Source organism: Aotus nancymaae, unplaced genomic scaffold (genome assembly GCF_030222135.1).
Source record: "Aotus nancymaae isolate 86718 unplaced genomic scaffold, 86718_ANA_hifiasm-v0.15.2.pri h1tg000006l, whole genome shotgun sequence".
In the NCBI taxonomy this organism is placed as follows: Eukaryota; Metazoa; Chordata; class Mammalia; order Primates; family Aotidae; genus Aotus; species Aotus nancymaae.
This window is the reverse complement of record NW_026988417.1, coordinates 20,274,011-20,299,765: the sequence shown is the minus strand read 5'-3', so window position 1 is coordinate 20,299,765 and position 25,755 is coordinate 20,274,011. Positions and strand designations below refer to the sequence as shown.

The following is a 25,755-nucleotide window of genomic DNA, read 5'->3' as shown; positions in this document are numbered from 1 at the left end:
AGCACAAGTGGAAAACACCATTGGTAGTTTAAATATGTTTGTTGAACACCTATAATATGCAAAACACTATCCTAGACATTATAGGAATAACAAGATTACAATAAATAAAGTAAATAAATAAAATACATATCAATAATTTTTTAAAGGATCTTACATCTTAGAGAGGATTCAATATGTATGAAAGTGATTAAATAAAAATTAAAATATCACATGCTATAAAACATTGTAAAGATAAAATCCTCTGTGAATTTAAGAAAGAAAGATCTTATCGTTCAAAAAGGAAATGGAAGAATTGGCATTTGAACTGATTTCTAAAATGATTTGTAGAGGTAAGCATAATAATGAAAATATTAGCATATACTTCTATAGTGTTATGTGCCCACTTTTCTAAAATGTTTTGCATCTATTAACTCATCCCTATAAGGATGGTGTCATGATAATCCCCACATTAAAGTTGAGGAAATAGTCATGCAGAAATTAAATAACCTGCCTGTGATCACAGAACTGGCCAATGGAGAGGTGCAGGAGCCTGATTTATTTCTGGCCAGGCTGGGTCAGAGTCTATGTATTTATAAATGGCCACTCAGGGAAGATGCATTGAATGAGTTGCAGAATGTATTTGTTTCCTATTGCTGCTCCAACAAATTGTCACAAACCTGGTGGCTTAAAACAACACAAATTTACTATCTTACAGTTTTGCAGTTCAGAAATATGAAATGGAGTCCACTAAGCTAAAATCAGATGTCATTACTTTGCATTCTCTTCTAGAAGGGAGTCTGTTTCCTTGCCTTTCGCAGCTTCTGGAAGTCATCCCCATTACTTGGCTAGTGGGTCCTTCTGTGTTCAAATCTAGCAGTTGCATCATTTTGACCTCTGCTTCCTGATATCATATCTCCTTCTTGGACTGACTCTCCTCCCTTCCTTTCTCACATATAAGAACCATTATGGTTACATTGAACCCATTTGGATAATCTAGAATAATCTTTTTATATTCTAGTCAACTGATTAGCAACCTTAATTGCATTTACAATCTTAATTCCCTTTTGATATGTAACATAACATATTCACAGGGTCTGGGAATTAAGGCATGAACATCTTTGTGGATCTGTTAGTTATTTTGCCTACCACTAAGAGCATGAGTTTAGGTTCAGTGATGAGAGAAGGAGGTTTTAAGAGAAAGGCAATCTGGTTTGGCAAAATGAGAATGGAGGAAGTTTGTAGAAAGTGTAGGATGTCAGGTCATACTGAGCACATTACCAGTCAAATAGGAGTCCAATAAATGAATATATCTAAATCTCTCTAAAATATGTTTAACAGCAGATAATTATTTTTCCCACATAATTTTAAATATGTAATCTTCACAGATACTTATTGAGCATTTATTAGATTTTGGAAGTATATGAAAGCATACATCATATTTATATTTTAATTGGCTCAACATTTAAAAACTTGAATGAGCCAATTTGTGTGTGATGCCAAAAAAAGGGTCGCAGATGTGTTGTCAAAAGTGGCCTTGTTGGAATTGCTAAACAGTCCTTCCTATAAATGATACATTTCATTGCCTGAGAATGCTGAAAAATAAGCAAGAAGGATGGAGGCCAAGCCACAGCCAGGTTGGGGCACATGACTTTCAAACATGGGTAAGTGCAGCTGTTAATATGAACCACAATCTGACGTGGATTGTGGACAATTTGGCTTCCAAAAGGGAGGCTCCTACAGAATTTACAGATGTAAAGCATGGAGTGAAAGATGACAGCCAATGCTTTCCACAGGAAGGCTATTTCTGGACAGAAGAGTCACTCTCCCCAGTTTGAAAAACCAAATAAATTGTTGCCTCCCCAGGGGGGAGGGAGAAGAGAAGAAACTGAAATACCACACTAGCAGAATTTTCTCTTCCTGGCAGAACATATAAGTAGTAGGAAAGAAGCATTTCCCTCTTAACACACCTCAAGTTCAACCTGGTTTAATGTAAACAGGTCATTTTCTCCCCAAGCTAGTTATCCCTAACGTATTCTACATCACAATGGGTATGCTATGGGATGAATTGTTGTGCTTCCTCACAATTTATATGTTAAGTCCCTAATCCCCAATGTATATTTGGAGGTGGGCCTTTGGGAGATAGTTAGGTCATGACAGAGGAGTCCTCATGAATGGGATTAGTGCTTTTATAAGAAGAGGCACAAGAGAAATGATCTGTCTCTGTGAGAACTTGAGGATACAAGAAGCCAGCTGCCTGCAAGCCAGGAAGAGGGCCCTCAACAGAATGCTGGCACCCTGATCTCAGACTTTGCAGGCTCTAGAATTCTGAGAAGATAAATTTCCATTGTTTATACCACTCAGTATGTTTGTTATGGCAGCCCAAGCTGATTAAGACAGGTTGGAGCCACGCTATCTTAGTTACCCAAACTGGATACCTAAGGATGACCTTTAACTCTTACCTCTCACTCCTAGACTCTTTCCAGTCACTCTTGGCTTTTTCTCAAATGAGTAATATCTGCCCCATCGCTCCTAACTTGTGTCATCATTTGATTCAAATAACTTTCAGTGGTGTCCTCATGTCATCAACATGATGTCCTTATGTCATCGGCCTCCCAAAGTGCTGGGATTACAGGTGTGAGCCACCATGCCCGGCTTACTTTCACCTTTTCTTAAAATAAGATGAGTGAACATTATAGAATTTTCTAAGAATCATAAATTAACCCTTTAGATCACCTTGATTTACTTTGAGGCAATGGGTACCAAATGATTGATGATAACACAAATAAATGGAGGAATAAAACTCCAATAAAACTCCAATACTTCTTTTTTTTTTTTTTTTTTTGAGATGGAGTCTCACTGTGTTGCCAGGCTGGAGTGCAGTCACGCAATCTCTGCTCACTGCAACCTCCACCTCCCTGGTTCAAGTAATTCCCCTGCCTCAGCCTTCCAAGTAGCTGGGATTACAGGTACAGGCCACCACGCCTGGCTAATTTTTTTGTATTTTTAATAGAGATGGAGTTGCATCACGTTGACCAGACTGGTCTTGAACTCCTGACCTCAGGCAATCTGCCCACCTTGGTCTCCCAAAGTGCTAGGATACCAGGCATGAGCCACCACACTCAGACCCCAATACTTCTTTTTAAGCAATCTACTCTGTAGATACTGACCAATCAGTCCAAAACTCAAAGTGTATGGGAGCCGTTTAGGATGGATGGCCCTTGCAAGCACCACTACTGCTCACACCGTCAACAACATTTCTCCATAGCTGCCCAGGTGTATTGAATGATTTCATCATTTCAGATAATTAATATAGGAATTTTGGTCATTTTGTGTTCTGTACTTTAGTATCATAGAACTAAAGAGTTATAATGAACCTAAGAAAGTTGTTTAGTCAATTAATAATTTTTATGGAGTATAATTATATGCCCATATTTTCTAAATGCTGAAAGAGACACCGGAAAGCATGAAAATTGGTTCCTTGCCAAGAAGTCACAATCTAGCATGGGAAAGAATATATCCATGACATAATTAGAAAACAATACAATACAATATAAAATTAAATGCCTAATTTTGTGGCACAGGCTATAAGATGATAACATTTCAGGAAAGGGTGAGGGAGTAGAGTGGCTGGAATTGTCTATTCATCTCTCACATGAGTAGAATGTTCATGTGAGAGATGAGGATGTTGATAAGATTCTGAAGAATCAGTAGTAGGGAAAGAGGGTGAATTATGGGACTATAAGAATGAAGTATATTTAGGAGACAGGCCTGATAGGAATTGGGGTCCCGTGTTGGGATGAAATGGGAAGTAAAAGTGGACTCTTTCTTTTCTTCTGTCTTCATGTCTTAAATCTAAAATATGTTGGCTAAGGAATCAAAATTTTAAATTTCCATAGAAAGAAATCCCATAAGTAATTTTCTTATTTTATGTAATTGCACACAATTCTTCATCACATTCCAGTGCATGTAATACTGTAGCATTGCAGATAATCTTTTAAATTTATTGGATGTGTTGTGTTTGCATTGCTTACTTTTGTGATTGCTCATGTTTCTCTGCTTAAGCATTTTTCTCATTCTATTGACATCTGTGTTGCTGTGTAATAACTATTTGAGTAATGATGGCAATGACAAGAACATTTTACATTTATAAATAGCTTAACATTTTATAAAATATTTGCATATATGCTAACTCATTTGATTCTTACACTAATAATGAGAAATAGGCATAGCAGGAGCTATTACCAATATTTCCCAGAGTTGCAAAATGATACCCAGAAAAGGTACACAATCCTAAGACAGTCAGATGTTAGACGAACCAGAACCCTTCAGTCCCCTGCCAACACTTAGAAAACTGTCTCCAGTTTGCTTATTTTCATGAAATATTAGACTTAGCATATTTTCTCACTTTCACCCTGATCCAGTATAGGCCAGGTATTATATGATTTTTTAAACGGTTTCATGAATTATTGTGTTCATATGATAAGAGCTAACCTTCAAAAATCTAATCTGCTATAAAGATTACCTCCTTATACAAACTGACCAGAAATAATTGGACAAGGCACTTCACCTCTGTGTTCTACTTTTTCACTGTTAAAATGGGATTAATACCAGCCTTTTGTAAAGACCTAATATAGTAGGAAAGAGAAACACATTGGAAAAGAAGGTAACATTTTGTTCTATAGCTTCTATATTCCACTTCCAGGAAGGTGGAGAATACATACTTTTACCTTTTTTTTTTTTTTACTAAGTAAAGCTAAAAATTGTGGAATGTATGTGTATGTACATATCAACACGATAAACATGTCAAATCTACCCAAATTGATATATAGGCTTAACACAATTTATATTAAAATCCCAACAGATATCTATACACATGGACAACATTATTCTAAAAATTGTATAGACAGTCAAAGAAACTATAATAGCTAAAACTACTTTGCAAAATAAGAAAGTAGGTGGAGTTACTCTACATGACTTCAAAACTGAGTATATGGCAATAGTCCTGTGTGGAATGGTAGAAGGACTGATCAATGCAACAGAACAAAGAACCCAAAAAGATGCTCAAATTTGTCCAGCCACCTTAAGAAAAAGGTTCAGAAATAATTAAATGGAGGAAGAATAGTCTTTTCAAAATGTGCTTGAGAAATCAGATAATAGGTAAACAAAAAGAATGAACTTTAATCTTAACTTCACCCTTCATACAAAAATTAACTTAAAATGAACAATTAATTTAAGTGTAAAACATAATGCTATGAAACTTGTAGCAAGTCACATAGAAGAAAATCTTCAGGACCTAGGACTTGGTGAATTCTCAGACATGATCCATAAAAGAAAAAAGTAAGCAAATGGAATTTCATCAAAATTAAACAACCTTTGCTTTTTGAAATTCCTGTTGAGAAGACGAAAAAACAAGCAACAGACTGGGAGAAGACATTCAGAAACTATGTCATCTGACAAAGAACTCATATCTAGAATGTATTTAAAAACTCAAACCTCAACAGTAAAAACAGACAATTCAAATAGAAAATGACAAAATGATATGAAGAGATATTTCATCATAAAGAAAATATGGGTGTCAAGCCCATGAAAAGCGAATCAACATCACCAGCCATTAGGGAAATACAAATTAAGATGATGATGAGATATCACTACACATGTATTAGAACAGCTAAAGTAAAAACTAGTGACAATGAAAGTATGAGTCAGTATACCACTCAAAAAACTAAACTAGTTTGACACTTTTTGAAAATAACTAAACATACAGTTACCATTCAACCCAGCAATGGTACTCTGTGCATTTATCCCAGGAAAATGAAAACCTGGACACACAACAACCTGCACGTGATCGTTCATAGCAGTTTATCTTTAATCACAAAAAAACAATACCAAAATGTGCCTCAATGGTGAGTTGTTAAGCAAACTGTGATACATCCACAGCATGGAATTCTACTCAACACTAAAAATGAGCAAACTAGTGATACACACAACAGCTAGGATAGATCACGATGGCATTATATTGAGTGAAAAGCCCAGTAGTCTCTCAATGATAAAATTATTAAATTGGATACAAGGTTAGTGATTGCCCAGAATCAGGAGTAATGAGGGTTTGGGTATATGATTGGAAAAGGAAAGTGTGGGAGAGATCTTTGTGGTGATAGAATACTTTTCTATCTTAATTATAGTGGTGATTACACAAATCTACACATTTGCTAATATGACACAGAACTGCATACCCACGTTATAGCAACGTCAAAGTCATACATTGGTGTTAAGTACTGTGTAAGATGGAAATGGGTGAAGGGTACTTAGAACCCCTTTGTACAATGCAATTTCCTGTGAATCTATAATTATTTCAAAATTATAAGTGGAAAAAAAGAAACAAGATTTGCTCCATATCCAAGTTTCTATTTTTCTGTACCTTCTTCCCATAAGCTTGGTCCTTGTCAGCTGAGGCATCCCTATGGCTTCATTAGTTTTCCTCTGTCAATCTGCTTTTAACCTGTGTCCCCTCCCACTTCTGGTATGTGTTTTACAGACACAGGGCCAGCCTTCACAGACCTCTGCTCTGGGAAAGTGAAAGGAAAGTGCTAGAAGACAACACACTGGCCCCATGAATCCTCAGAGTTCTCTAGACTGAGGTCACTTGAGTTAAGTAGCTTAGAGTTTTAGATTGAAGTCCTGGGTTCAAATATCCAAGGTGACATTCAATCAATAACAAACTCAAAACCTTCAGCATTGTCAACAGATTAGAATGATGTGCTGAATGAAACCAAATAAAGCTGACCAATATAAAATCCTATAGTTGGCTTAAAAGGCAGCTGTGTAAGCACACAAAAAAACCAGAGGTGAGACTTCAAAGCAGCACACATAAAAAGAAGACTTAGAGAATTTACATTGCACTTTAGGTGTAATATGAGTCAACAGTGTGACTGCCAAAATTCTAAGCATTGGGCTGTATTACTATTAATTGCTACATTTATACAGTAGTTATCTATGCATTTTACAAAGAGCAATTTTTTTATTTAATCTTTACAATAACCTTGAGAAGAAAGTAACATTTTTACCTGCCCCTTTTTTAGATGTATAACCTCAGACAGAGAAAGGTTAAGTAACTTGTTAGACTCACCATAATAAATGTAGATTAGCAATTCAAGCCCAGGTTCAAATTGATCTTAATAGCTTCATAGTCATGCAGGCATGCATTCATTCACTCAACAATATTTACAATCCAAACATTATTCTAAATAAAATTATTAAGATTACTGCTTTTGTGGGAGTTACCTCATAAGACAACTAGACAATAAACAAATACATAAGACCATTTTATGGAGGCAAGTACTATTAAGTCACTTAGAAAGTGATGAGAGAAGCTACTTACTATTTGGAGGCCATGAAAGGCCTCATTGAAGAGGAGGGATATAAACTAAAACCTGAATGACAAGAAGAGGACAGCCATGTAAATATGCAGGAAGAGAGAAGGAATTCCACACAAAGACAGTGTACACACCCTGCTGTGTGGAGCCTGCTTGACCTACTCATTGAGACAGAGGAAGAAGACAATTTTGGCTGGAGATTCATGAGTGAAGAATGGAATAAGAGTAGACTGAGGAAAGTGAGATTATGTAGACAACATAAGGTATGGAGTTGGATTTCATGCTCATTATTATGAGAAGTGAATAGAATGTTTTGAGGAGGTGATGACTTGATAAACTTTATGTGTTCAAAAAAGCCCTTTAGCTGCTAAGTGGAAGATTAATACTCAGAATTCATGGGGGAAGCAGGATAACCACTTAAGAGCCTGTTGAGGTTGTCCAGGCAAAAGATGATTATGATGTGGACATGAGTGGTATCAGATAAAGGGAAAGAAATTGGGTCCAGTAAACAGGAAACAGTGATGGGTCCTGCTCCGTTCCCTGCTGGTGAGACCACCCTTGGAGCACTGTGATCAATTCTTCGAATAAGTCACTGGAAGAATAGTGATAGGACGGGGGAAAGATGAGAACATACTGAGATATCCAAAGACGTTTCTGTATGTAGAACAATCTATCATAGTTTAAGTATTTTAACAAATAATTTATATTTTAATACAAAATTTAGATTTCAATGATTTGCAACAGAATATTTTCATTTGGGCAACATAATGAAAATTATAAGAAATAGAGCTTGATAATATTTATGCTGATGGGACATATTATGAAAAAGACTGAGAAACTTCAAAGTAGACCATGTTCAGACAGTATTCCCCTAAATAATGACTCAGAACCACATTCCCTCCAGAAAAACAGGGCCTCTCTCTGTGCTGAGCTTCCTGGAGTTAGGAGAGAGATGATGCAAGCACCTGTATGGCCACCACAACTGGGGCTGTGCTGGGTTAAACCCAAAGCCAGCACAGCACTGGGTCTCACCCAAGGCCTGCAGTGACCACTACCTGGCTCCTGCCTATTTTCACTCATGGGCCAAACGCTCTACATTCAGCAGGTGGCAAAGTCATCCAGGCTTGTGTCCTTCCTTTTAGAGTGATGAGTTCCTAATGCCAGGGAGGCCCAGAGATGCCATCCTGGAGCCAAGGCCTGGAATTAGGAGCCCCAGGGCCTGCCTGGCATTCTATCTCACTGTAGCTGAGCTGGTACCTAAGCTGCAAGACAAAATCCCCTTTTACTCTTTCCCCTCCCTTCCTCAGGCAGAAGGAGACTTTCCCCATAGCTACCACAGCTATAATGTGCTGGGGCTCACCTGAAGTCAGCACACCTGTGAGTCTCACCCCAGGTCCGAGGCAAGTATTGTCTAGCTACCAAGACAATTATTAATGGCCCAAGGGCTCTTTAGTCAGAAGATAATGAATCCCGCCAGGACTGGGTTTTTCTCTTCAAGGCAGCAGGTATCTTCTGGCCCAATGTGTGTTAAGAAATGTTATAAATTTATAAAGAATAAACTTATAATTTACTATTTTGAAAATAAATAGTAAATTATAAAATCCATTCTTAACTCATGTGATATTTGCTTTAACTATCTTTAAAAATAAAATTGAGCCAAGGCCTGGAATGGGGGCCTCAGGACTCTGCCTGGTACCCTGTTCTACCGCGGCTGAGCTGGTATCCAAGTTGCAAGGCACAGCTCTTTTTGCTCAAGCAGAAGGTGCGAGTCTCTTTGGAACTGTGAACTATACTGCCTAGGGTTGAGAAGGGTTGGTGCAAGCATCCCTCATCCACCCTGACTGGTATCTCACCAGGTCACATGCACTCCAAGTCCCATGTCCCCTTTGAGCTCAGCATAGCACAGGACCAGGACTTGCCCAGGGATCACAGTCCTTGTGGCCTAGACTGCCTTTCAAGTTGATGTAGCCCTTTAGCCCATGGTGGCAGGGCTTGCTGAAACTCATGTTCTGACAATTGGGATGGGCAATTTGCCTCTGGCTAGAGTTGATCTCAGTGCTCCCTCCCTGAATGATGGCTGACTTCCACCCCATATTACATTTTACTGTGACAGGACAGTACTGAGTTCCAATGCTAAGTCTTGCAATCATTGCACTCTCCCTTCCCCAAATGCATACATTCTCTCTCAGTGCCGCGTGGTGATACTTGCCAAGGGATTGGGGATGGAGGGAGGGGTGGTATACGTGATTAAAGACTATCTTTTCTACCCTCTTCATTGCGTCTTTCCTCGATATGATGTAAAAACCAGCTACCATGATCACTCGCCTGATTTTGATTCTTAAGAAGGTGCCTTTGTGTGTGTTTATAGTTCAATGTGGTGTTCCTACAGGAGAGAGATAATTGCTAGGTGCTTGTATTTGACCATCTTGCTTGGCCACCTTCTGAGAATTATTTTTCTTAGCACTAAAAGGAATACTGAAACTGAATGGAAGCAAAAAATAAGTATGTTTCTGCTCAGCACAAGAAAGAACTTTGGAACCATCAGAGCTGCACACAATAAGATGAATACTTTAACATTTCCCACCAGTATTGTTGATCCTATAAAGAAACCATATGAATGAGAAGTGAGGCAAGGGATAGAGTGTTTTCTAACCCTAGAGTCTATAAAAAAAAGAAGGGCCTGTTAATATGAACTTTCAATACGTTTTCTCTGCTATACTATTTTGCCTCTATATTCTTGAAAGAAATTTTACAAGTGAGTACCTTGGTAAGCAGGTACTATCTAAATCCTAAAATCACAAATATTGAAATAAATCATTATTCCTCTGGGGTCATGATGGGAAGATCTAATTTACATTCACATTTTGAAAATAAATAGTAAATTATAAAATCCATTCTTAACTCATGTGATGTTTGATTTTACTATTTTTTAAAATAAAATTGAGTTATATATATTATTATGACAAATGATACCAATCTATGATATAATGTCACAGTAGTAACATCTACTAAACCACTGGATTATATTGTAGTTTATGTTACCACAATATTATACAGTCAGCAAGTTGAAAAGATAATACGGTCATGTTATTTATTCTTATAGAACTTGGAAAGAATTGTCCTTTAGCAGTGCATTATAATAATCGATTAATAGTGAATTAAAGCAATTAAATATGATTTTTTTAGCATTTGAGATACTAGCAGCACCATTATCTTGGGCTATAAATCAAGCCCATTTTAGGAGTAGACGGGCTTTGTCATGTATACGAAATCTTTAAATGCCGTTCCAGTAGATCTTAATATGGTTGTCTGCCAACATCTAGGTTCTCAAATTATTGTTTTCCCAAGCCCAGCCAAGGCTGTGCCAGATACTCATTTTCATGGTGGTTCCTTCAATTAGATTTGATGCTTTGCTAGTATAGGGACACTCAATTATTTTCAGACATTTGTAAGTTCACTACAAATTGCTGAATGTATCATAGAACTCCCCCAGAGGGTCAACCAAGAAGTAAGAAATAAGCTGACATTAAGGGGAAGAAAGCTGTGACTGTGTACTTGAGAAACAAAACATGGGGCTGCCAGAAAGGCTGGGGAGTTCCCATGACAGAGTGGACACTTGTATATGTTTGGAGAATGCATAAATGATAGCATAATTGAGTTAATTGATTAATGAATTTAAGATTAATGTATTTAAGATTAAATATTGGCAATAATTTAAATTAAAACTATAACTTTCCAAAGTGAGAAGCTGACCTACATTTTGGAATTAAATAGTGGATTGGTTACCACCTGTCTTGACAGATTTTTCTTGTATTTATATAGAGTTTTTTTTTCTTTTTCAAGAAAAAAAAGATATATAGGATATATATTTAACATATATTTCTTATATATATATATAAGAAATAGGATATATATTTCACATATATCCTCATTTTTAAATTTCACAGTACATTTAGTGAGGTCCCAGAGAAGTGTAAATCCCTCAATTTCATGTCTACTCCACAGCTCTAAACCTGGCACATGATTAGCACTCAGTAAGTAATAACTATAACAGTCTCAACTAACAACTATTGAGCATTTATTTAATTTCCCTTTTATTTAAATTCTTTCCATGAATTGTCCTATTCAATCTTTGCAAACACCTTCAGAGTTGTATACTCTAATGATCCCATTTTATAGCTAAGAAGACTATCACATAAATGTTAAACCACTTTCCTAAACCAAAGAATTAGTAAAATAAAGTCCAGGATTTATAGCTTGATCTACCAATTTCAATGTACATACTATTAATTGCTATGACATACTATTGCAGCATTTTCTTTTTTTTTTTTTCCTGTGAAGTAAGGGAGCAAAAATGTCAACACACTATTTTTATTGAGTGGTAATCATAAAGCATTCCCTTTGAACACTTCAACAAAATGTTTGGAAGCCACTTGTCTGTATAATATATGTAAGAGACATTTCTTTTGCCAAAGTAGCAACATAAATCATTAACTAGAGACCATATTTCTTGCCAATGTATCTAATTTCAGCTTGAAAATATTTGTATTTAAAAGTATAAAGCTGTAATGTGATAGTAAATTTCCCAATGAAAGGCTGTCAGTATGAAATTGTTGGATTAGCAAGAGAAGAAAAACAATTACTATTTTAGTGTCAATCTTGAAATGAAAAGTGAAAAATTAAGCAGCTTAAGAATTAATTATTTTCAAGCTTCCTTTCAATGACAGTTTTCTAACCATTGAGATGTTAGTATGAATCTTTATATCTGCAGAAATTTAAACACAGAATTGTTTCCTTGACATGGACATTCAGATCCAAGTGTTCAGTTTGGGAGATAATTAAAAATATTTCATATTGTTAATATAAACTTGAGTCATTTGATTAAGAATATTTTTTTCATTCTCTTCTCTTTAATTCCCCCAAATCTCTAAAATAACCATCTTTTAAGAATCTTCTATTTTTTTCCCTCTGATATCTACATTATATTTTGATAAATGTTAACATAGCCTATCTGGTCTCTTTGATATTCTTACCTCTTATTGATTTAAAGGTGATATTATTTTTGGAATTTAATTTCTTTAGACTGGTGGGATACAAGCAACTTGAATTCATAAAGATAAATCAATTTCAGTTCATTGTATGACATATCCCCAAGAATCACAATACATTTAACTCTGAGATTAGCATCCTCTGCTCAGTGGTATTTATCGTAATCCTTATAGCACAATACAAGAGATATGGATGAAGACACTTAATAAATGTTGGTTGAAAGAATAGTGTGTACATCAGTGAATTGCTGATAAAATGAGATCAAGGAAAGAAACTGTGAAGGACTGACATGGCTTACTCTCCTAACTCCAAATGGCAAATGGCAGGATTTGTTTACTGATTCTAGAATTTAAAATAATTAACTTTAGTGTAGAATAGATGGTGTAACCTGCTAAAGCTAACCATAACAAAGTTCCACAAACTGAGTGGCTTAAGCAACAGAAACTTATTGCCTTACAGTTCTGGGAGCCCAAAATCAAGGTGTCAGTAGGGTCAGTTCCTTCTGAGGGCTGTAAGGGAGAATCTGTTCCCTGCCTCTTCTTAGCATCTGGTAGCCTGATATGTTCACGGTAAAAGACATTCTCCCATCTTCCCTATATGCTTGTCCTTTTTGTTGTCCAAATTTCCCCTTTTTATAAGAATACCAGTTGTGATGATGAATTTTATGTGTTAACTTGACTGGGCTATCGGGTGCCCAGATATTTGATCAAGCATTATTCTGAGCATATCTGTAAGAATGTTTTAGGATGAGATTAACATTTGAATCAGTAGACTGAGCAAAGAAGATCATCCTCCCAAATGTGGGCAGGCCTCCTCCATTTCACTGAAGACCTGAATAGAACAAAAAGGCTGACCCTCCCTCAAGTAAAGGGGAATTGTTCTTGCCTTCAAATTCAAACTGAAACATCAGCTCTTCCTGGGTCTGTAGGCTGCTGGCCTTCAGACTGAAGTTGAAAGATTGGCTTTGCTGATTCTCAGGGCTTCAGACTCCAACAGGAACTATAGTTGCCAGCTCTCCTGGGTCTCTTGCTTGCAGACTCACCTTGAGATCTTGGAATTTGTTTGACTCCATAATTGTGTGCCAGTTTCTTATAATAATCTCTCTGTGTGTGTCATGCACACACACACACACACACACACGTACGCACACATAATTAGTTCTGTTTCTTTGGAGAACTTTGATTAATACACCCAGTCATATAGGTTAGGGTGGCTTCCTAATCCAATCTGATGTCATCCTAACTAATTACATCTATAATCACAAAATTTCCAAACAGTCAAAATACGAAAGACTAAAGGCTAGGACTTCAGCATGTGAATTTGGGGGAACACAATTTAACCTATAACTGATGGAATATATTCATATAAATAACAGATTCCATTATAAGGAACCAATGCATAATGGAAGGAGAGATTTCTTATCCATTTATCTGTGATTTACTTGAAGACATAGAAGGATTTAATTTACCTTGTCATCTACGTCATTAGCACAGGACAGATTAGTGCTAAGTAAAGGTTGAAAAAATGAATGCATGAATTATGTATTATTCATATTCACTTTCTAGGGCTACCATAACAACATAGGACAGATTGGGTGGCTTAACAGCAATTTATTTTCTCACAATTGTAGAGGCTGGAAGTCAAAGATCAAGATGTGAACAGGATGGGTTTCTTCTGAGGCCTCTCTTTGGCTTGTAGATGGCTGTCTTCCTGCTGTGTCTTCACATGGTTGTCCCTCTGCATGTGTTGTTTGTGTTCTAATCTGCTTTTCTTATAAGGACACAGTCATTGGATTAGGGCTTACCCTAAAGACTCTATTTTAACTTAATTACATTTTTAAAGCCCCAGTTGCATTTTTTAAAGTTCAAATACAGTTACATTCAGAGATACTGGGAACTAAGGCTTCAACATAGGAAATTTCAAGGGGCACAATTTGGGACATAACATTTAGGCATATATTATGCTGCTGTTACAGAAAGATCCTAAAACACAATTGAATTTTAAAAATAAAAAGTTTTTTTTTCTCTGTATAAGAATTTAGAGGTAGGCAGGGTTCCAGCATGATTAAAAGCCTCTATTATGTAAGATCATCTAAAATCCTCTCTAGTTGCTTCTCCATCTATTAAGGTGTGATTCTCATCAATATGGTGGTGAGGCTGGCTCACCATCTTGCTTTCAATTTGCCTGACCCAGAACTAAGCACTTTCGCAGGTAGAGGATTATAGTGTTTTTGTATTATTATTATTATTGTGTTATAAAAAATTATGGATGCATATTATGAGTCAAAAAACTATTTTTCTTTCTTTTCTTCTCCAAATGGGAGGGTCCAGAATTATTTATCACATTGAATAAATGTGATCCTATCTCCTTTAATAATTCTTGACAAAACCCTATAATTTATATTTAAAGCTCAGAATATATTTTTAGATGGACATGTGTTAATACTGATGCATGTGTAAAAAGCTAAATTACAAATTATGAGTGTTAATCTTTAACAGAATGGAGGTTGAGTAGTTTCTATTCATTCATCTACTGTATTTGCAACATAAGATCTTGCCATAAGTGCTACCATTCTTTTAGAAATTTAATTTGTCTTACTAGGGAAAAAAATGTTATAATGAATTCTGTTCAATCATTTAAAAGAGATATATATCTTTTAACAGGCTTGTTATCTTGGACCCAAGTTGTCATTAACATATGTTTATCTTTCTATACAACACTTTCACATTCAACCACAAGCTTTCAATATAGTTTAAGGTAATGCTTGCTGCTGTAACAAAGAAATATACAAATAGAAGGAGATAGTGCATGTTTGTAAAGTCTAAACAGGTGTCTCCGATTAGTGATCAGTTTTCTTTCAAACAGTCTTTAAGGAGTGAGTCCCTTTCCAGCTATTGCTTCAGCAATCTCTTCTGGACTCTGAATACTTAGCTAGATGCTTGCATTTGGGGAGAGAGAATTTGGAAAGGGTCCCCATGCTTCTTAACCATTTTTGCTTATGAGCATTCTATTGGCTGAAACCAGTCACATGACTCCTTTATATGCAGGAAGAGCAGGTGATGTTCTTGGCTGGGCAACCACTGCCTAGCATTACTCTGCACTTGAAAAGAGAGCACAGGTGCTTGTTGGAAGGATAATTGTCTTTGCAACAAACATTCCCTTTAATTGAGCAATGCAATGGCCTTCTATGTCTTACTGAAGCTGTTGTGTAACATCCAGTCTGATGCCCACTGTATTTTACAAACCATCTCTAAAAAATTGTTACAAACCATCTCTAAAATAGAAAAAAACAGTGAGGGGAAGATCCAAGATGGCTGAATAGGAACAGCTCCGGAGTGCACTTCCCAGCAAGAACGACACAGAGGGTGAGTGCTCACCTCATTTCCAAACAAATTTTCACTACTCACAGATGAGGAGATTCCTGGGCCAAAAAGTGCCACGAGTTTTCAGCACAGCAGTTTCAGCGCATGCCAGGTTGGTGCACAGAAACACACAAATTTGGGCGGCCAATTCAACTGGAGCCTGGAACACCTGGGAGACAGAGCCACCCATTCAACTGAAATGGAGGGGACAGAGACAGGGAGCCCGATGATCTGGCTTGGTAGGTAAAACCCCCACAAAACAAGCAATCTGAAATGCTCTGGATTGAGAGTTTTGCAGCAAGTACAGCTGGACCCAGGACAGGCCAGCTCAGTTGGGGGAAGGGCGACCACCACTACCAAGGCAGTCCGCCACTACTGAGGCAGTTCACACAGCAGCTGCGCAGAGCCTGTAGCAGCTCAGCAATGCCTCTGCTGACAGACTGTGACTAGACTACTCTGTGCAGGGCAGGGCATATATGAAAAAAGGCAGCAGCATGAAAGGAACTTCTAAATAAAGCCAACCTTCCTAGGACAGAGCACCTGGGAAAAGAGATAGTTATGACTTCTGCTGAAGCAGACGTAAAAGTACCTGCCCAGCAGCTCTGCACAGAATAATGGAGCTCCCAGCACAGCACTTGAGCTCCTATAAGGGAGAGACTGTCTCCTCAAGCAGCTCCCAGACCCCTGTATACCCAAAGAGACACCTCATAAAGGAGAGCTCAGGCTGACATCTGGCAGGTACTATTCTGGGACAAAGTAAACAGAAGAGGAAACTGGCAGCAACACTTACTGTTCTGCAGCCCCTGCGAGTGATTCCCAGGCAAGCAGGGTCTGGAGTGGACCTCCAGCAGTCCTGCATCAGAGGTGCCTGTTAGAAGGAAAACTAAAAAAACAGAAAGAAATAACTTCATCATCAACAAAAAGGATGTCCACTCAGAGACCCCATCTGAAAGTCACCAACTACAAAGATCACAGGTAGATAAAGCCACTAAGATGGGAAGAAACCAGTACAAAAAGGATGAAAACACCAAAAACCAGAACACCTCTCCTCCTGCAAAGGATCACAAATCCTCACCAGCTAGGGATCAAAGATGGATGGAGAATGAATCTGATGAATTGGCAGAAACAGGCTTCAGAAGGTGGATAATAGCAAACTTCTCAGAGCTAAAAGAACATGTGCTAACCCAATGCAGAGAAACGAAGAACCTAGAAAAAAGGTTAGATTTTTTTCTAGGTTCTTCATTTGACTAGAATAAACAGCTTAGAGAAGAATACAAACTGACTAGAATAAACAGCTTAGAGAAGAATACAAATAACTTGATGGAGCTGAAAAACACAACACAAGAACTTTGCAAAGCATGCACAAGTTTCAATAGCTGAATCGACCAAGCAGAAGAAAGTATATCAGAGATTGAAGATCAACTCAAAGAAATAAAACATAAAGGCAAGAATAGAGAAGAAAGAGTGAAAAGAAATTAACAAAGCCTCCAAGAAATATGGGATTATGTAAAAAGACCTAATCTACATTTGATAGGTGTACCTGAATGTGATGGAGAGAATGAATCCAAGCTGGAAAACAGTCTTCAGGATATTATCCAGGAGAACTTCCCCAACCTAGCAAGCCAGGCCACGATTCAAGTCCAGGAAATACAGAGAACACCACAAACATATACCTCAAGAAGAGCAGTCCTAAGGAACATAATCATCAGATTCACCAGGGTTGAAATGAAGGAAAAAATGCTAAGGGCAGCCAGAGAGAAAGGTCGGGTTGCCCACAAAGGGAAGCCCATCAGACTCACAGCGGATCTCTCCGCAGAAACCCTGCAAGCCAGAGACTGTGGGGGCCAATATTAAACATCCTTAAAGAAAAGAACTTTCAACCTTGAATTTCATATCCAGCCAAATTAAGCTTCATAAGTGAAGGAGAAAGAAAATCGTTTATGGACAAGCAATTATTGAAAGATTTCAACACCACCAGGCCTGCCTTACAAGAGCCCCTGAAAGAAACACATAGAAAAGAACAACCAGTACCAGCCACTCCAAAAACATACCAAATGGTAAAGATCATGGACACAATGAAAAAAATGCATCAACTAATGGGCAAAATATCCAGCTAGCAACAAAAAGGCAGGATCAGATTCACACATAACTATAGTAACCTTAAATGTAAATGGGCTAAATGCCCCAATCGAAAGATACAGTTGGGCAAATTGGATAAGAAGTCAAGACCTATCAGTGTTCTGTATTCAGGAAACCCATCTCATGTGCAAGGACACACATAGGCTCAAAATTAAGGGATGAAGGAAGATTTACCAAACAAATGGAGAGCAAAAAAAAGCAGCAGTTGCAATCCTAGTCTCTGATAAAATGGACTTTAAACCAACAAAGATCAAAAGAGACAAAGAAGGACATTACCTAATGGTAAAAGGATCAATGCATCAAGAAGAGCTAATGATCCTAAATATATACACACCCAATACAGGAGCACCCAAGTACATAAAGCAAGTTCTTAATGACCTACAAATAGACTTACACTCCCACACAACAATAGTAGGATATTTTAACATACCACTGTCAATATTAGACAGATCAACGAGACAGAAAATTAACTAGGATATCTAGGACTTTAACTCAGATCTGGACCAAGTGGACCTAATAGACATCTACAGAAACCTCCACCCCAAATCCACAGAATATACATTCTTCACAGCACTGCATGGCACCTACTCTAAAACTGACCACATAATTGGAAGTAAATCACTCCTCAGCAAATGCAAAAGAATGGAAATCATAACAAACAGTCTCTCAGATCACAGGGCAATCAAATTAGAACTCAGAATTAAGAAACTAACTCAGAGCCACACAGCTTCATGGAAACTGAACAACTGGCTCCTGAATGTCAACTGGATAAACAATGAAATGAGGGCAGAAATAAAGATGTTATTTGAAACCAATGAGAACGAAGACACAACGTACCAGAATCTCTGGGACACATTTAAAACAATGCCTAGAGGGAAATTTATAGCAATAAATGCCCATATAAGAAGCGAGGAAAGATCTAAAATCAATACCCTATCATCAAAATTGAAAGAACTAGAAGAGCTAGAAGTGCAAGATCAAAAAACTCAAAAGCTGGCAGAAGACAAGAAAGAGCTAAGACCAGAGCAGAACTGAAGGAGATAGAGACACAAAAAACCCTTCAAAAAAATCAATAAATCCAGGAGCTGTTTTTTTTTTAAAAGATCAACAAAATAGACCACTAGCCAAATTAATAAAAAAGAAAAGAGAGAAGAATCAAACAGATGCAATAAAAAATGATAAAGGGGATATCACCACTGATTCCACAGAAATACAAACTACAATCAGAAACTACTACAAACAACTCTATGCACATAAACCAATAAAGCTGGAAGAAATGGATAAATTCCTGGACACTTGCACCCTCCCAAGCCTAAACGAGGAAGAAGTTGAAACCTTGAATAGACCAATAACAAGGGCTGAAGGTGAGGCAGCAATTAACAGCCTACAAACCAAAAAAAGTCCAGGTCCAGATGGGTTCACAGCTGAATTCTATCAGATGTACAAAGAGGAGCTGGTACCATTTCTTCTGAAACTATTCCAAACAATACAAAAAGAGGGAATCCTTCCCAAGTCATTTTATAAGACCAATATCATCCTGATACCAAAACCCAGCAGAGACTCAACAAAAAAAGAAAACTTCAGGCCAATACCCATGATGAACACAGATGCAAAAATCTTCAATAAAATACTGGCAAATTGATTGGAACAGCACATCAAAAAAACTTATCCATGCCAATCAAGTAGGCTCCATCCCGGGATGCAAGGCTGGTTCAACATAGACAAGTCTATAAATGTAATCCACCACATAAACAGAACCAATGACAAAAACCACATGATCACCTCAGTAGATGCAGAGAAGGCCTTTGACAAAATTCCACAGCCCTTTATGCTAACAACTCTCAATAAACTAGATATTGAAGGAACATATCTCAAAACTATAAAAGCTATTTATGACAAACCTACAGCCAATATCATACTGAATGGGCAAACACTGGAAGCATTCCCTTTGAAATCCAGCCCTAGACAAGGATGCCCTCTCTCACCACTCCTATTCAGTATAGTATTGGAAGTTCTAGCCAGAGCAATTAGGCAAGAAAAAAAAAAAGCATATTCAATTAGGAAGGGAGGAAGTCAAATTGTCTCTATTTGCAGATGATATGATTATATATTTAGAAGACCCTATCATCTCAGCCCAAAATCTCCCTAAGCAACTTCAGCAAAGTCTCAGGATACAAAATCAATGTGTGGAAATCACAAGCCTTTCTGTATACCAATAACAGACTAACAGTCAAATCATGAGCAAACTCCCATTCACAATTGCTACAAAGAGAATAAAATACCTAGGAATAAAACTAACAAAGAATGTAAAGGACCTCTTCAAGAATAACTACAAACCACTGCTCAAGGAAATAAGAGAGGACACAAACAGATGGAGAAACATTCCGTGCTCACGGTTAGAAAAAATCAATATTGTGAAAATGGCCATACTGCCCAAAGTAAGTTATAGATTCAACACTATCCCCATTAAGCTACCAAAGGCCTTCTTCACAGAACTGGAAAAAACCACCTTAAACTTCATATGGAACCAAAAGAGAGCCTGCATAGCCAAGTCAATTCTAAGTAAAAAGAACAAAGCCAGAGGCATCACACTACCTGATTTCAAACCATACTACAAGGCAACAGTAATCAAAACAGCATGGTACTGGTACCAAAACAGACATATAGACCAATGGAACACAACAGAGGCCTCGGAGGCAACACCACACATCTACAACCATCTGATCTTTGACAAACCTGACAAAAACAAGCAATGAGGAAAGGATCCCCTGTTTAATAAAAGGTGTTGGGAAAACTGGCTAGTCATGTGCAGAAAGCAGAAACTGGACCCCTTTCTGACACCTTACACTAAAATTAACTCCAGATGGATTAAAGACTTAAACATAAGACCTAACACCATAAAAACCCTAGAAGAAAACCTAGGCAAAACCATTCAGGACATAGGCATAGGCAAGGACTTCATGACTAAAACACCAAAAGCATTGGCAACAAAAGCCAAAATAGACAAATGGGATCTAATTACACTCCACAGCTTCTGTACAGCAAAGAAACAATCATTAGAGTGAACCGGCAACCAACAGAATGGGAAAAAATTTTGCAATCTACCCATCTGGCAAAGGGCTAAAATCCAGAATTGACAAAGAACTAAAACAGATTTACAAGAAAAAAACAAACCCATCCCAAAGTGGGCAAAGGATATGAATAGACACTTTTCAAAAGAGGACATATATGAGGCCAACAGGCATGAAAAAATGCTCATCATCACTGATTATTAGAGAAATGGAAATCAAAACCTCATTGAGATACCACCTCACGCCAGTTAGGATGGCAATCATTAAGAAATCTGGAGACAACAGATGCTGGAGAGGATGTGGAGAAACAGGAACACTTTTACACTGTTGGTGGGAGTGTAAACTAGTTCAACCATTGTGGAAGACAGTGTGGCGCTTCCTCAAGGACCTAGAAATAGAAATTCCATTTGACCCAGCAATCCCATTACTGGGTATATATCCAAAGGATTATAAATCATTCTATGATAAAGACACATGCACACATATGTTCATAGCAGCACTGTTTACAATAGCAAAGACCTGGAACCAACCCAAATGCCCATCAATGATAGACTGGACAGGGTAAATGTGGCACATATACACCATGGAATACTATGCAGCCATAAAAAATGATGAGTTTGTGTTCATTGTAGGAACATGTATGAATCTGGAAACCATAATTCTCAGCAAACTGACACGAAAACAGAAAATCAAACACCGCATGTTCTCACTCATAGGTGGGTGATGAACAATGAGAACACATGGACACAGGAAGGGGAACATCACACACTGGGGTCCATTGTAGGGGGCCAAGGGAGGGACAGCAGGAGTGTGGAGAGGTCAGGCAGAGATAACATGGAGAGAAATGCCAGATGTGGGTGACAGGGGGATGGAGGCAGCAAACCACATTGCCATGTGTGTACCTATGCAACAATCCTGCATGATCTGCACATGTACTCCAGAAGCTAAAGTACAATTAAAAAAAAAAAAAACAGTAATTTATGTCCCTAATTTTGTGTAGAGAAAAAAATCATGGGTTTATCCACAAGTTATTATCTACTGAAAAATCTTCCTTACTCATTCTATTATTCTGGTAATATATATTATGTATTTAATTTTTTAAGTCTGTTATAAATCAGCTCAATTTTGTGGGCAAACCAGTTAACAGAGTTGTTATTCAAAGCCTCTGGGAATGCATTTAGCCAATGCTTTTATTCTTCATTGTAAAAGTTTAAGCAGGTACCTCTAATACCAGAAAAGAACACCAAGAAACTGGAACTTCTGAGATATAACTATAAAATAACAAACCAAAATTTTTATAGTTTTCTGTGACACAAACCTGCAATCTTTTTAGATATAGGTTGTTCCCATGAGACAGAATTAGTTGGAACAAACAAAATGTATCTGGTATGTGTATAATAAAATATATTTATTTTGTTATGCAAGATAATGAAGCAAAAATCTGAGGGTTTTTTTTTTTATGACAAGGGCCAGGTTTTAGTCAATGCTTCACCCCAGCACAGTGTTTCTTGTTGTATAATTTCTTAGTTAATTGTATTGAGTGTCTGAAAGGATAAATAAAAAGAGATGCATATAAGTTAATGAGTAACTTCATTTTTCTAGGCTAAACATACTCTTGTAGTTTTTGTTTTCTGATTATTTTTCTAGATCTCTAGAATCTATAACTAATATATGGTGAATCATCCCCCCTCTCCTCTATCCCATAAATGCACTTTCCTTAATAGGAGCAGGCCCAGATCAATAATCAGGCCCTAATTCCTGGTATTCCCTTCCCCAGGACTAAGGACCCCAAGCACCCTCCTTCTCTGGTAGGGTCTCATGCCTCTTTTTTCCAAATGGTCCTAGAACAGACTGTCAGGTAATTTCGCCTTCCATCTTTGGCCTGAGAGAATCCATGGCTGAGGGTTCTCTAGCAGCAGAAAATGTAAGCCATGTAACTTCCTGAGAAAGAAAGGAAGCAGTCGCTTCCTGAAGACAATTTGAATAGTTGAAGCTAGCCAACGAGATTAGGTTCTCCAGAAGTTCAGAGATTAACGTCACTGGAAGAGGGATCAGCTCAATTTTGTGGGCAAACCAGTTGCCAGAGTTGTTATTCGAAGCCTCTGGGAATGCATTTAGCCAATGCAGAAATACAATTCCTCAGAGAAAAAAGTCTGGTATTTTTAGACCCACAAAGTCTTAACCCCCCAGGGAGTCCTGTGGTGTCAGTTATCTTGTATATTAGTCTGTTATTGCATTGCTAATAAGGACATACCCGAAACTGGGTGATTTATAAAGAAAAGAGGTTTAATGGACTCAGTTTTACATGGCTGGGGAGGCTTCACAATCATGCTGGACCATGAAGGAAGAGCAAAGTTACGTCTTATTTGGCAGCAGGCAAGAGAGAGTGTGCAGGGGAATTCCCCTTTATAAAACCATCAGATGTCATGACATTTATTCACTATCATCATTCAATTATCTTCCACTGGGTCTCTCCCATGACACGTGGGAATTACGGGAGCTACAATTCAAGATGATATTTGGGTGGGGACACAGTCAAACAATAGCATCTTTAATGTCCAGAAGAATCAGGGATTTCTACCACAATCAGTCCTTGGGCAAGACAGCTCTGTACAGCTGAGTCAAACACATTGTGACTGAGGGTACATGTCTTCAGTTCTCCACTGTTAGCAAAAGAGCTTTTTATAGAAAAAAAGTTTGGGTTACTAAACTTATCAAAGAATGGCTAAAATCCCTTATATATTTTTAATTATTAACGTAATAGAAACCTTATATCTAGACTCTACTGGAGGCTTAGTAAATGCCAGACATTGTACTTAATACTCTTCTTCTGCATTATAACATTTAATATCTCCAGTATCTATGATTTAGGTACCTTAACTATCCCCATTTTACAGGTGAAACAACTGGCGTTTAGGAGAGGTAAATTACATGATCGTGGACACGAGTAATGTTCACTGGGGCAGGGCTAGGAAGCCATTTTCATCCAACTCTGGACAATGAGCTCTCAGTGACTCTGTAGATCTGCCTCTTTAATTCCTGCACAGTTTTCTTCCTTTGTGCCCATCCTTGCAGAATAAATGGAGAGATGGAACAGAGATAAATGATGATACATGTCCTTTTTCTTCTACTGAATCTCTTCTTTTTCTGTTATTCTGGGCCTCTAATCTTTGGACTCACCATATATGCCCCCAGGTATGTTTCCTGATTGGCCACAAAAACTGCATCTTCCCTCATTTCTGCCTTGTTATATTTTGATCAATCAGAGAGAGGAGAAAAATCCCAAAAGATCTAGATAAGTTTTTCTTTCTTTTTTTGCTCTTTTTTTTATTATACTTTAAGTTTTGGGGTACATGTGCAGAATGTGCAGGTTTGTTACATAGGTATTTGCATCTATCCCCTCATCATCTACATTAGATATTTATCCTAACGGTATTTCTCCCCAATCCCCCAACCCCCTGCTATCCCTCCCCAACCCCCTCCACCCTCTGACAGACCCTGGTGTATGATGTTCCCCTCCTTGTGTCCATGTGTTCTCATTGTTCAACTTATGAGTGAGAACATGTGGTGTTTGGTTTTCTGTTCCTGTGTCAGTCTGCTGAGAGTGATGATTTCCAGCTTCATCCATGCCCTTGCAAAGGACATAAACCCATCCTTTTTTATGGCTGCATAGTATTCCACGGTGTATATGTGCCACATTTCCTTATCCAGTCTATTTTTGATGGGCATTTGGGTTGGTTCCAAGTCTTTGTGATTGTAAACAGTGCTGCAATAAACATACATGTCCATGTTTCTTTATAATAGAATGTTTTATAATACTTTGGGTATATACCCAGTAATGGGATTGTTGGGTAAATGGTATTTCTGTTTCTAGATCTTTAAGGAATCATCAACCTGAGTCATTGAATTCTGCCTTACGATATCTACCAACCAAGCACTGACTATCTCTGGGCATGCTTTTCTTCTCTCTTTTTTAATTCTTTATCCAATATTTTCAATGTATATGAATGTATTATCACAATAAGTTTAACTAGCATGCATTGCCTGAACTCTTTAAATTTTTCTTCCTTGTTTGGAAATCAGTGTGACATTTTAAAATATGCTGTTGAATGAGATAAAGATAATCAATGTGCTATGACTATAGGAACCTCAGTTTTCAACATCTTCATGTATTTTCATCATTATCATTACAATTCTTATCCTGTGCTTTCAGAACAATGGACTGAAACATAGTAGTAAGTCATGAGAATTTTTCTGTGAAACATAGTCCAATCTGTCAAGAGCTAAGAAAACAGATAATTCTCACCTCAAAAATGACCACTATAATGTGTGTTATTTTGGTGCCATTTAAAAAGAATTTAAAGTTAATTTCCACCTTATTGCAGAAGTCTGTTTCACATGTAGACACTATTTTTTGACTCTCACTGAGTGTGATTACGAGAAACAATCGTTAATGCTTTCTATGAAAAATGAGTTTAAGTCCACATTCACTTGTTGGGAAAGAATTTAGGTAATCAAATAAGGTTTAAAAGCATTGTGCTGAGATTTGAAAAAAAGATTACAGCTACGTTTTAGACCACCAAAACTTTCCTTCATAAATGCTGAACTGTGCAAAGCTATTGCAAGTGCTTTCAGAAATAAAGCTCAGAAAATAAAAGGGATAGAAAATCTCTTTATGACAGAAATATGTGTTTCTTTCGAATTGAAAAAAATGTACATGGACAGTATCAATGCAAACAATTTTTCTTCCTTGTTTGTAAATCAATGTGTACAAATTGTTAC

The 25,755-nt window shown here is 37.4% G+C and overlaps 1 protein-coding gene across 5 annotated transcripts in view; it reads left to right on the top strand.

Moving 5' to 3' along the window:
- The window catches only part of KCNIP4 (potassium voltage-gated channel interacting protein 4), a 1,196,254-nt gene that overhangs the window by 848,368 nt on the left and 322,131 nt on the right, over window positions 1–25,755 (top strand). Inside the window, exon 1 of one of the 5 annotated variants that reach the window (XM_064366053.1) lies at window positions 24,152–24,168. The exons of the other annotated variants lie outside the window; for them this stretch is intronic. Coding sequence (XP_064222123.1) covers window positions 24,159–24,168 — 10 coding nt within the window. The 5' untranslated portion in view covers window positions 24,152–24,158. Of the gene's footprint in view, window positions 1–24,151; window positions 24,169–25,755 lie in introns of those variants that run through there. 5 annotated transcript variants of the gene reach the window in all.